Source organism: Lissotriton vulgaris, chromosome 1_1 (assembly GCF_964263255.1).
Source record: "Lissotriton vulgaris chromosome 1_1, aLisVul1.2, whole genome shotgun sequence".
Classification (NCBI taxonomy): domain Eukaryota; kingdom Metazoa; phylum Chordata; class Amphibia; order Caudata; family Salamandridae; genus Lissotriton; species Lissotriton vulgaris.
The window spans coordinates 1,175,321,059-1,175,333,448 of NC_141685.1; the positions used below are offsets into that span (position 1 = coordinate 1,175,321,059).

The 12,390-nt window shown below is 49.5% G+C and overlaps 1 protein-coding gene across 2 annotated transcripts in view; it reads right to left on the reverse strand.

Moving 5' to 3' along the window:
- FIRRM (FIGNL1 interacting regulator of recombination and mitosis) overlaps positions 1 to 12,390 on the reverse strand; it is a 3,285,109-nt gene that overhangs the window by 1,575,159 nt on the left and 1,697,560 nt on the right. For both annotated transcript variants that reach the window (XM_086964357.1, XM_086964349.1), the window contains one exon: positions 11,505 to 11,691. In XM_086964357.1, the coding sequence (XP_086820483.1) occupies positions 11,505 to 11,691 (187 nt within the window). The remainder of the gene's footprint in view (positions 1 to 11,504; positions 11,692 to 12,390) is intronic.

The window sequence follows — 12,390 nt, forward strand, 5'->3', positions numbered from 1 at the left end:
TGTCCACTAGTTATAGTGGGCATCTTGCAGCAGTCCAAACAACCCTTATTGAAGAATAGGTTTAAGACAACCTTTATTGAAAGCTATCCTAGTGGTAGCTATTGAGAGCAGCCTTCAGGCTAAGTCTTGAAGGAGTGTAAAGCAGCTTGGTTTACCAGATTATAACCTCCTGAATGACCAAATGAAAGGAGAACCACAAAAGGTTTATATAAAATGTATGTCTTTATTAATAAACATTCTCTACAAACCTCTTTATGAGATTAGAGAGCAAGATACACAATATCAACACATTAGAACGTAAATAGCACAATGTACAATGGGCCCCAGGAGAAGACCAAACCATATATTAAAAAAGTGATATAAGAACCACGACTTGACTAGACACAGTTCCTAGAGCTCGTAGAATCGCTGGGACCCCAAGGAACCACTCAAGGTAGTGACACAGTAGACCCACGGGGGTCAGGTGCAGTGTGAGAACCCAGCTGCGAGCTCCGTACAATCATATGGGAAGGTTGTGGTTAGTATTTTAAAGATTAGGGACACTTCAGCGAGGACTTGGAACAAACCCTTTTAGACTTAGAAGGTTCTAAGGCCAGCACCCATGTGAGCACCGTAGTGTTCGTGCTACCGCACCCAGGGAAGCCGGGTGCATAGGTGCCAAATGGTGTCGGAAATCATCGCTGTTTTCAATGGTGAGTTGCTGCAAAGTGCTGCTGCCGTGGAAAGGAAAACTGTCCGGTGTGATCCAAGCCTGGATCGGAGCAGTGAAGAACCTGAAAGCAATGGGGACAGAGTCTGGGTCACTTCAGGGTGACCAGGGACACGATAGACCAATGCCCACCAACGTTGGGTGTTTCAGGTGCAATGACGTGAAGCTGGTCTCCGCTGCCACGGGGACCAGGAGACGTCGACGATGACCAGAGTCTGCAGGCAAGCTGTCCCACGAAGGATGTCGAGTGCTGGGGAGTCGGTGGCCTGATCGGAGACCAACAAGCCTTGGCAACAGCAACCCACGCGGTGAGAGTAAAAAGGCTTCGGTGTGGACCAGCAAGGTCCTGGTGACTCCCCAAGAGATTGGGAGTCATGGCATGTCTGGAGCAACCAGGTAAGCCTGTTTAAATTGACAGTACCCTTCTCAGGGACCCACAAGTCGACGGACTAGGGACTGCAGAGGGACCTCAAGAGGAATCACTAAATACCAGTCCACGGGTCACTCGTGGAGTGTAGGCCAGTAATCTTCGGTGGAATCACTGCTCGGGGTCTGGACTACAAGTAGCCTAAAGCACAGCCTCAGGGATCGCCAAGAAGCATATGCTTCTGCAAATGGTCACGGTGTCCAGGGGTTCGGGTTGCACGGTCCCCAGGAGGGCTTTGGATCTCAGGTTTGCTGAGAGCACGTATCGGCCTCGGGGAAGCTTGGAAACCCACCTCCTGTGTTGCAAAGTCTTCTGAGTCCTTCGGGAGCTACGTAGTTGCAAACCAGACAGATGCGTCTTCAGTGCCTGCCTTGCAGGGGAGTAACTCCTTTACTCCAAGGGAGATTCTTCGGTCATCCAACGAAGTGTAGATAGTTGAAGTTCTGAGATTCTGTACCAGAGTTTCATCCAGGTAAATCTAAAGTTCTCTAGTCAGGGGTTCCTACTTTATAACCAAGGAAGGGGTGGGACAAACTCTGGGGACCCACCTATGGGAGGGTCAGGATAGAGGGGTGGTTACACCCATATCCGTTGTCCAGTTTCGCGCCAAAGCAGGCGCTGGTAGCCCCTGCAGCCGGTTTGAGCTGGACTATGCATAGGGACACCAAATGTGCCTCCAGTGCAGACATCAAAGAACTCTTGGAGTGCACCCACCCAGCCCCATATCACTAAAGCCTGTCTAGGAGGTGGTCACACCTCTCTGTGACAGGAAACCTATTGTCCAGCCTCCCCTGCCGGAGTTTCGTCCAGCAGCAGGAGGGCAGATGCGTGTCTGTGGCTGGCAGCATCCATTTTGTGATGCCAGGATTCTGTGAAGCTGGTACCGGGTGTACCGGTGTAGTCATATTTCTCCCCCTAGGAGTCTGGAATCATACCTCCCCCACCAGTAAATGCGGGGAGGTACGATTCCAAGGGGATTGACACCAAACACAACATGTTATCTTGCAGCCATATCAAAGATAGCATTTACAGCGAGGTCATAATGCACTTTGAAGAAATATAAATCGATATAATGTATTATTGGCCTAATGTATCCAATATATATTAGCATACCGTCTTTTAGAAACCCCCCGTAGTGAATACTTTTACATTAGGTGTACATTAAGATTCTGGCCTTTTCTGTTTCATTTCCCTGTATTTCTTTCACTAGTTAGGAAAACACGTGACATGCATACGAGAGGAGAGCCTGAAAGGTTGGTCTGGGTTATGAACAGAGCATTGATTCTAACTTAGGAAACTCAAGGTCGCATCTGCCTTTCTTGTAGGATGAGCACATTCTTGCAGGCGCCATGCCTGTACTCCCGTGTACCATAATGAATGGGAGGCACCTCTGCTGACCTACCCTCCCCGGAATAACTTGAGCTGAGTTTCGTACCAATCAACTGTGCCTTATATGGGTTTTCCTGTTGGTTTCTCAAGAACTGGTACTTTTCCATGTACGGGGTTTTCATGAGGTATGCTGAAAGTATATATGCACTGTCTTGTATGCAATCCAGCAGTCTCCTCTGCACACCTTTAAGAGTTGTGGCGAGAGGGAGGCTCCCCTATATAGGCGCTTTGCAAAATAAACGATTGAACCTTCTCCATTGCCGACTGACTTATTCATGGTAAATAAGATATATGGGCTATTGGTAAGTATAGCTCTATGGTGTATTTTTTTTTAGTACTTCAACTTAAGAGTATACGGTTGGCTGCATCACAGAACAACCCCGGAGAATAGATTCAAAAGCCTGATGAGCGGCGCTGCTCATGCATGAGTACCCTCTCACACAAAACCCAGCACCCTGCCTTCACGATTGATAAGGCCTGCCATAGAGGTTTCTTATATGTGTAGTGATATGAGGTAGATATAGGGAACCTATATCTAAGTAAGGGGTGCATACCCTACCTTACACAGGCTGCTGTAGCAGACCTGTTGTGTCATTTCGAATGGTCTCTCAGGGGTGGCATAATACATGCTGCAGCCACTGAGAGGCCTCTGGGGTACCTATGCCCTGGGTATATAGGCTACTATATACTAGGGACTTATAAGGGTACCCCAGAATCCAATTTGTGGTGTAATTAAGGTACATGCAATCATTTAAGAGAGGAAGCAGTTAGGCTGGGGCCCTGGATACCAGCGTCCCAGCCAGACCAAAGTCGGAAGACAGTGAAACATGAGCAAAAAGTCGGGGTAACTATAAGAAGCAGATCCTACTCACCTACAATTATCATGGCTGTAGTTGTCATCAATGAGTTCCTTTTGAGAACTTTTGTTGACAGAAGTTGAAAGCTACTGAGGCACTGGTTAAGAAATCAGTGTCAAGAGATATTTTTTCTGACAGGCATATTTTCGCCTCCATAGACTACTAATCCCGAATGTGGGGTAGCAAAATACTATGCAATAAATATAGATGCCTTTAAATTATGTATTCATCTTGTCATATTTGCTGTGCTTCAAAGCCAGAGGTCAATTATGAGGCTATGTCCTCTAAAAATTGCTGCTTATTTTATTTCACATGGAGATTGTGTTTTTACAAACTCCTCTCACTTTGCAGTCAGAGAAAGAAACAAAGTGAATTATAGGACAATGGTGCTGGAGTACAGGGAGTGAGGAAGGAAAGTCTGAAGGATTTACATTTTTTGTAACACAACAATATGTAAATACCTGAAAACAAACTGTACGCATTCAGCTGCTAGAAAAGCAAAATAGACCAATTTATTTGTAATTCTGAAGTGTGATGGAAAGAAAGACTTTAATAGAAACAAAACGAATCAGGACACTTTACTCCGTGATACAGAAATTATAAATATTCACTGAAACGAGATTTCCACACATTATCATTTTGGTGCAATATAGTTTTATCAGCAAACTGTATGTCTGTGCAAATTTAGTAGCCATTTCAATGGAAAATGTGATGTTTGTAAATTTGACAGAGCGCTACCACAAGATGCTTAAGTTACATTTTAAAAAATCGCCACTCACATAATCCATTAACCCCTTCGCCGCGGCATGTATTCCGACGCGCCGCAGGGGGCTAGGGGGCTCATGACGGCACCACGCCGCCATGAATCATGGGCGGCGTGTGCTCATGACGGCATGGTGCCCGCTCATTAATATGCCCGCACAGGAGGGGAATTAGTGCAGCGTGGGCGGCGCGGCAGCGGCATGGCGGCTCCACCCCGTCATGAGCACACAGCTACCGTGACTCATGACGGCGTGGAGCCGTCTTAAGCACACAAGGGGTTAAAGCTAGGTGGGACACAAATCTTTGTTCTAAAAATTGAGTTATGGATCTTAAAAATTTGGGAAAAACTGCTCTAGACAAACTGAGAGAATTGCTTAATGGCAGACTGCTCTGCAGGGAAGTAACATTTTGTCAAAGAAAACACCAGTCTTTTACTAAATGTTAGTGCTTTTTTAAGTAAAGAAACTGGTAGGTATGAAAATACTGTGGGGCAGATACATGGAAGAAATGCATAGGATGCACCGAAAATGGCTTGAAGAGGGATATTCTTTAGATTTCAATGTATTACAGCCACAGTAGAGGTATAGGAATAGACACATTATTAGCATGAGCGGATAATCTGTAGGATAACTGAAGCTCCTGTCTGTTCATTAGAGCTAATGCACACTTCAATTACAAATAATCTTGTAGGAAATGCTAAAAAAAAGCATGAGATCAGGTAATGTGTGGTAGAAAATCTAAGATAGGATTGCCTCCACGTGTAGCGGAGTTCTGAGACCATTCCCTCAATGCCTGCAATAACTACTATATAATGAATTGGATAGGCGACGGACAGAGTTGCATTAAATATGCAGTTTATTGCGGTTGTCTAACATTTTACTGGAGATACCCTGCCTAATGACAGAGAATTATACAAGCAAATGCACCCGAAAGATCAATGCCAGAGCACAGTGTTTAAAGCTTATAAACTGGGGCGTGGCCAAGATGGCGACGGAGTGAGACGTGTAATTTCGTCCCTCCGGCGCCACCACCAGCTTAGCCTTGTAAAGACCCCGGAGCGACACGATTTTGGCGCCCATCCCTGCCGCTGTGTGCCCAGAGTTGAAGGGGCGCGACCCGGTGGCAAGATTTGGCCCCTACGAGGAGCGGAGCGCCCACGATCGGCCGGGAGCGCTGCGACAAGAGCAGGCCCGAGATCCCCGGCCTAAAGTTGTGAGAATCCCGGCGCCGGCGGAAGGTCTCACGTCGGCGCGTCCCTGGCTACGCGCCTCTGCCTCCCGGCGGACGCTGCGGAGGAGAGAGGCACAGCGGGATGATCGCTGGTCGGGGGAGCTCCGGCGAGGCACCCTGCGAGAGGGGACCATCGGAGCTGTACTTCGGCACCTCCCCCATCACCATCCGGAATACCGCCGCAGCAGCGGGGCTGACTTGCAGAGGGGATCGGCGGCACTGACCCGGCCTGGGGATCAGCTGGGGGCCCCTGGATTGAGGAGGGGGTGAGCGGCCCCCCCTTGGCGCAGATAGCACGGTCGAACCCACCAGGTGCCCACGTCTCGTGGCCGAGGGAGTGCTGTACCTTGCAATGGCTGGACCTGGAGGCCGGTGAGCGACGGAGCCCTGCAAAGCAGGCAGCAGCGTGGAGCCCAAGTGCGAGGGCTACGAGGTGACATTACTTCCGGGCCCCTGGGGTAGCGGAGGCTAGGAGACGAACCCGCCCGACGTTTGTGCCCTGGATTTGGCGCCCCTGGGACTCCATTGGCCTGCCGGACAGAGCCCAACTCCTGACTAACAGCCTACCCCACTCTGGGGTGTAGTGATATAGAGATAGACCGGCATTGCTGTGGGCACGCTCCTTCGGTGGGGGTACGGCTGTGCTCGCCGGCCTAGTACATTGGCATGGGGAAGCGCCGGAGCAATACAAGGTCTGAGCGGAGCGAAGCCATGTCTAACAAGACGCGCAAGGATAAGCCGGAGAAGCCCGGTAAGGATGTACCTCCGAAGGGATCCCAGCATGGGGCGTCTCCCGGTACTAGCTCCTCTCCGAAATCAAACGACGGGGAGGCCCCGGCCACTAAAGCATTCATGCTGGAACTTTTTGCCTCCATTAAGGAAGACATTACTGAACTGCGCTCCCAGCTGGCTTCGGACCTGCGGGAAGAGCGGAGAGATGTGGATGGCATCGGTGAAAGGGTGGCTACACTGGAGGACCACGACCTGAATGTGGCCAGTGATGTACATCAACTGCAGCAAGATGTGATGCAACTCAATGAGCAGAACCTAGACAACCCGGTACGTGGCCTTTGGGGCACACCATGTGGTGCCCTGTCCTCATCCCCGGAGGAATCTTCAGACTTCTATGTACAAGGACCATTTAGTACATTGTTATTCCTGTCTTTTTTTCCTTTATTGGTGCTTCCTACTCCTCAACTATTTTGAGGGCAGTTCTAGGGGCTTTATGGGGGGGGTGGTACTAAAAGAGTTCGTTGGGGGCAAGGGAAGGGGGGGGTGCGGGGAGGGTTGTGGTGACGATGGGTATGAATGGATGACTGCGTTTTTTGTTCTATGGTATCTGCGTGATGTTCCTCAGGGCAATCTATGCTTGGCTTCTGGGATACTAGATGTTTGCTCCTTGACTATGAGGCTATGGGGTTGCTGTCTGGGAGGGTCTTGTCCCTACTGGAGGACTGAGAGAGGGGATGGAGTCTGGGGTTGCTGGATGGGGGGGCTCTGGTACGATGGGGGTCTGATGAGAAATGGGATGGCCAATATCCTTTCGCTCTTGGACACCTTTGCATATTATCTTTCTGCCGTGTTGACTAAGATCGTCCAAGGTGGAGGTAGAGGAGTGGGGCGGGTGGTACGGGAGTAGCAGGGGTGAGGTGGTTATCTCATGATGCCTCTTAGTATTGGGACGTGGAATGTCAAAGGCCTGAATTCACCGCAAAAACGTCAGAAGGTGTGGAAGTATTTGAATGACCACCAGCTTGATATCGTGGGTCTCCAGGAGACTCACTTGGCGCGTAGGGATGAACTTCGCCTTCGGCACAAGCATTTTCCCCTCATATATAGATCATCTGCTTCTACGAAACACAGGGGTGTGGCTCTTCTCTTTCGGGCGGCACTTCATTTTCAGCCTATGGACGTGCGCAGCGATAAAGAAGGCCGATGGCTGATGGTGAAGGGTCTGGTCCATGGTAGACTGAGCACTTTTGTTGTCGTGTATGCCCCCAATGCGGGACAAAATGGCTTTCTTCAGGGCCTGCTGCGGAGGGTGGGTGACTTTGTTGAGGGACACCTGTTTCTGATGGGGGACTTTAACTTAGTGTGGAGTAGAGAGATGGATAGCTCTGGACCCCAGAGGGCCGCTGCAGGTTTGTTCTCTGCAGAGACACAGCGGCTTCTTGGTGACCTGGGTTTAATTGATGGTTGGCGTTCCATGCACCCCCTGTCCCGAGATTACACCTTTTTCTCCCATGTACACAACACCTACTCTCGTCTGGATCACATCTTTCTTAGTCAGGCCCTCAGGGGAGATGTCCATGACTCTAGCATATTCCCGCTGTCAGTCTCTAACCACAGTCTACTCATGCTCGGACTTCGCTGGTCGCCACCAGGTGACGGTCTTCGAAAGTGGTACTTCCCGGCGGCAGTTGTTAGGGACGATACTTTAAGCAGGGACTTACGGAAGGCTATTAGGGAGTTTTTTGCTCTCAACCCTGTGTCCGATACGTCAATATCCACTACCTGGAACGCCTTTAAGGCGTCTCTCAGGGGCACCTGCTTGGCTCTTAACGCTAACCTCAATAGAATGCGACGGAAAGAACGAGAGGAGTTGGAGAGAGAACTTGCAGTCCTTGAGCAAGCACACAAACTGAATCCATCTAGGTTGACCCTCCGCCTCTTGACGGCGGTTAGGGGGAAACTGAGGGTCCACTATAATAATAGGGCAGAATTCACCCTGTTAAGACTGCGGCATCTTTCGTATTCCCAAGGGAATAAGGTGGGGAGACACCTGGCACGTCAACTTAGAGAAAAAAAGGAACGGGATTACATAGGAGGGGTTCAAGATGCGATGGGAGAGCTGCAGCATCGGGATGAGGTCAAGGCTGGCCTCTTTAGCCGCTTCTACTCGGACCTCTATGCAGGGGACACGCTCGACTCCGAGGCCCAGCGGAAATATCTGCGGAACCTGCCCATTCCGCAGGTTTCAAAGGAGTGGAACGATCTGCTAACTGCCCCGTTCACTCGCGACGAAGTGCTTGATGCCATTAAAAATCTGAAACTCCATAAAGCTCCGGGGCCGGATGGCTATACTGCCATCTTTTACAAGACGCATGCCACTGAGGCGTGCGACTTTCAGGTTTCCCTTTTTAATGATATGGCTGAATCCGGCGCAGCAACCGGCTCGCTGGCTGAGGCCGTCATTTCAATTATACCTAAACCTGGGAAGGATCCCGCTCAGTGCTCTTCGTATCGCCCGATAGCCCTTCTCAATATCGACGCCCAACTGTATTCCTCGATTATTGCTAGTAGACTTCAGGATCTGATGCCGGCACTCATACATCCGGACCAATCTGGATTTATTAAGGGCCGTCAGACCCATGATAACACTAGGCGGGTAGTCCACTTGATAGAGAAAGCTAACAGATTCCAGATCCCAGCGGTATTAGTAGGCCTTGACGCTGAAAAAGCTTTCGACCGGGTGAACTGGGGCTTCCTGTTCCAAACTTTAGCTGCCTTCGGCTTTTCGGATAAGTTCCTCTCAATGGTGAGAGCGAACTACAGCACTCCCCGCTCTAGAGTTTCGGTAAATGGCCATCTGTCTGCCTTTTTCTTGCACTCACGTGGCACCAGGCAGGGCTGTCCTCTTTCCCCCTGCTCTTTGCCCTGAGCATTGAACCGTTGGCGGTGCGTGAGCACGGGGATATACGGGGTCTTCCCTTTAATGGGGAACAGCACAAAATATCTCTATTTGCGGATGATGTGCTGCTCTCTATTATGGACCCGGCTCACTCTCTGCCACATGTTCAGAGGGTATTATCGCGCTTTGAGGAGGTGGCCGGCTTCAAGGTCAATTACGACAAATCTTATGACCTGAATCTCACGCTTTCACCTGCGGAGGTGGAACGAGTGCGGCCTCTCACCCAGTTGGCCTGGGCCTCCAGCTCCATCGTGTATCTGGGAGTCCGTTTGACATCCACTATTGGGAAATTATATTCTGCAAACTTTCCACCTCTACTGGCAAAAACCCGGGCGGACTTGGATCGGTGGAAACCCAAATACATATCATGGTTGGGCAGAATTCACGCCATTAAGATAGTCCTCCTCCCCAAATACCTGTATCTCTTTCAGGCGCTCCCCATACCTCTGGATGTGGACTTCTTTCGGCGCCTTAAGACCCAGATTCTCCGGTTTATTTGGCAGGGGGGGTCGAGCGCGATTCTCTTTCGCAACCTTGCGACGGCCGCGGGGGGAGGGAGGAGTGGGCCTTCCCGATATGCATTTGTATTATAAAGCGGCACAATTACGAGTGTTGGTGAAGTGGTCCCAACAGACATCGGAGAAACACTGGCTACACATGGACAGGAGTGTGGCGGGTAGATCTATTTGGGACCTGGCCTGGAAACCCAAAAAAGACAGGCCCCAGAACACCTACATCAGCACTCCCACCAGTACCACCCTAAAGGTGTGGGATACGTTGGCCGCTGATGACCGTTGGACTACCTTCCCGTCTCAGTTCACACCTATACATTTTAACCCGGATTTTCCACTGGCACTACAGGAGGGGCCCTTCAAGGTGTGGAGGGAGGGAGGATGTAGGGCTTTAACCCACCTGTTCCACGGCTATACTCCGCTCACCTTTGATAACTGTATGAGGGACTATGAAGTCCCTCCGTCGGAGCGATTCCACCATGTCCAGATGATTCACTGGGCCACCTCTCCTGGGGTCCTCGATGCGGCCACGAGACCTCCTTCACCCTTTGAGGCTTTCATTCTCCGGACTTCAGCTATGAAGGGGTTTGTATCCTTTCTTTACCAACTACTACTTACCTCGGCAGTGTTGCCCCGTCCCCGATATATGGGACAGTGGGAAGAGCTTCTGGGGCGGGACATTTCTGACAAGGAGTGGTCAGCATTGTGGCGCGATATTGCTTCGCACAACCACTCGTTGGATCTGAGAGAGGCCCACCTCAAGACGCTTATGGACTGGTACTTGTACCCGTCCAAGCTCCATCGTATATTCCCGTCTACTTCTGATAGATGCTGGAGGGGCTGTGGATTGCTTGGGGATTTCCGCCATATTTGGTGGGATTGCCCGATTATTCGACCATACTGGGAAGAGATCCTTTCCCATATTAAGGGCATCCTTGGTTACCCGGTGGAGGACTCTATAGCCTGTGTGCTACTGGGCCTTCGAGACCCACTTCTTGAACACCAGACGCGAGCGGATAAACAAATTCTTTGGCTCTGTCTTGGAGCTGCCAAACTCACCCGGGCGTCAGCCTGGAAAAAACAGGAGGCTCCGGCGATTTCCCTATGGCACGCAAGACTTTGGAAACTACTTAGCTTGGAACGAGTGGCGGACATCTTCCTGGGCAACTTCAAAGACTTCCAGTTCCGCTGGGGACCTCTGGTCCGCTATCTTTCCAAGGGGTTACCATCTGCAGTTTGTCCATCCTCCATACGAGCGCTCCATTTATTTCAAATCTAATAGAGGAACCACGTTGAATGACTGCTGATTGTTGTTGTCGCCACCACTGAGGAGAGGGGGGGTGGGAGGGGTGGGTTATTGTTTTTTGTTAATTACTGTTTGAGGCACCCACACAGATAAGGCCTTTCAGATCCGGACACGATAATCTGTATGCATGTGCGGCTTCTACTGGCAACTGCATATCTAACTCGATGGCTCTTGGGGACTGTGCACTAGCCTAAATCTGCTCCCTTTAGCCAATAACGCTGGCCTTCTATTCTGCCCGTTGGCAACCTGCTGTTGCTTAAGCATCATTACTAATAGACTATACTTATGCCCCCTGCGTGGGACGATGTGCGGGATTGCCGCTGTTATTTCTCTTTGTTCTTTATTAAACCAAAATACAGATTTTACAAAAAAAAAAGCTTATAAACTGTTTGAAATCCTACACTTACCACCAACAATTACTGACTACCAGATTCAACTGACAGCAAAGAATCAATTTAAAGTGTCACGTATTTAGAGTTGGAGAATGCAACACACTTAAAAGGCAGATCGAACAGTAGTAGAAAAACATAAGGTAATACAATTCAAGATGTTTTTTCACTGTATGTGTTTTTTTTAAGTCACGAAAAATTTATTGGATTAGAAGGGAAGAACAAGCCTTACCAGATAGGAAAAGTTTGACGGGAGAATTAATGCAATGAAGGCACACAAATGGACACAGACAAACTGGTATAGAGTCATTTCAACTGGAGCTCCTCCTTTCATTATTACACCTTGTAACCTCACTGGTAATGAGAGCTCAGCAGAACACTGCTGAAAACTGTAGAAGGCGGCTTTGAAAATTGAAAGTCTGCAAATAAAGGAAAAATGCAAAATAATCACTTACAGAACAAAAAGCAAAATATTTCTGTCAAGGTTTCAATGTGACATGTTGTAAAAAAGTAGATCGTAGGGATATCAGACAAATCCCATGATTTTTTTTTCCATCAAAGTGCGACTCAAATCGGCACCTACTCAAAAAAAATCAAGAATAGGGAGAGTATGTTTTTAAACGTCTATGCATTCTGCATGGCTAAATCCTTAAGATATTAAGCAAAGCATGGCCAAGTAAGATGGCTGGTAATACGTTTTGGTGAGAGGCTCTGCCGTTCCCCTGACGTACCTAGACATTCTGCGTTTCCACTGCCAACAAACGGTATTAATGGATGGTTAAAGCATTGTGTCCACTTGAGCAACCAGCAGGCTTGAAAAAGCAGCATTCAGGAGGCACTGCAGACCACTGTGGATGGGACAGCCTGGTTATGCAGCCTGGTTATGGCTGCCTGCAGTAAGATGGCGGCTAGCGTTGGATGCAACAAGTGAACTTGCCAAAGCCTGTAGGCAGGTCCCCAGACATCACAGACAAACATCCTGCAGTGCCTGGTTGCCATTGGGGACTGACTGGTGGAGCCCTGGACTGGCTTGTAGCCTCACAGAGAGGGGTAGGCCTGTAAAAGAAGCGGTAAAAGAAGAGAGGGGTCTATAGGAGCAGCGGCTGTAGTGTGGAGAC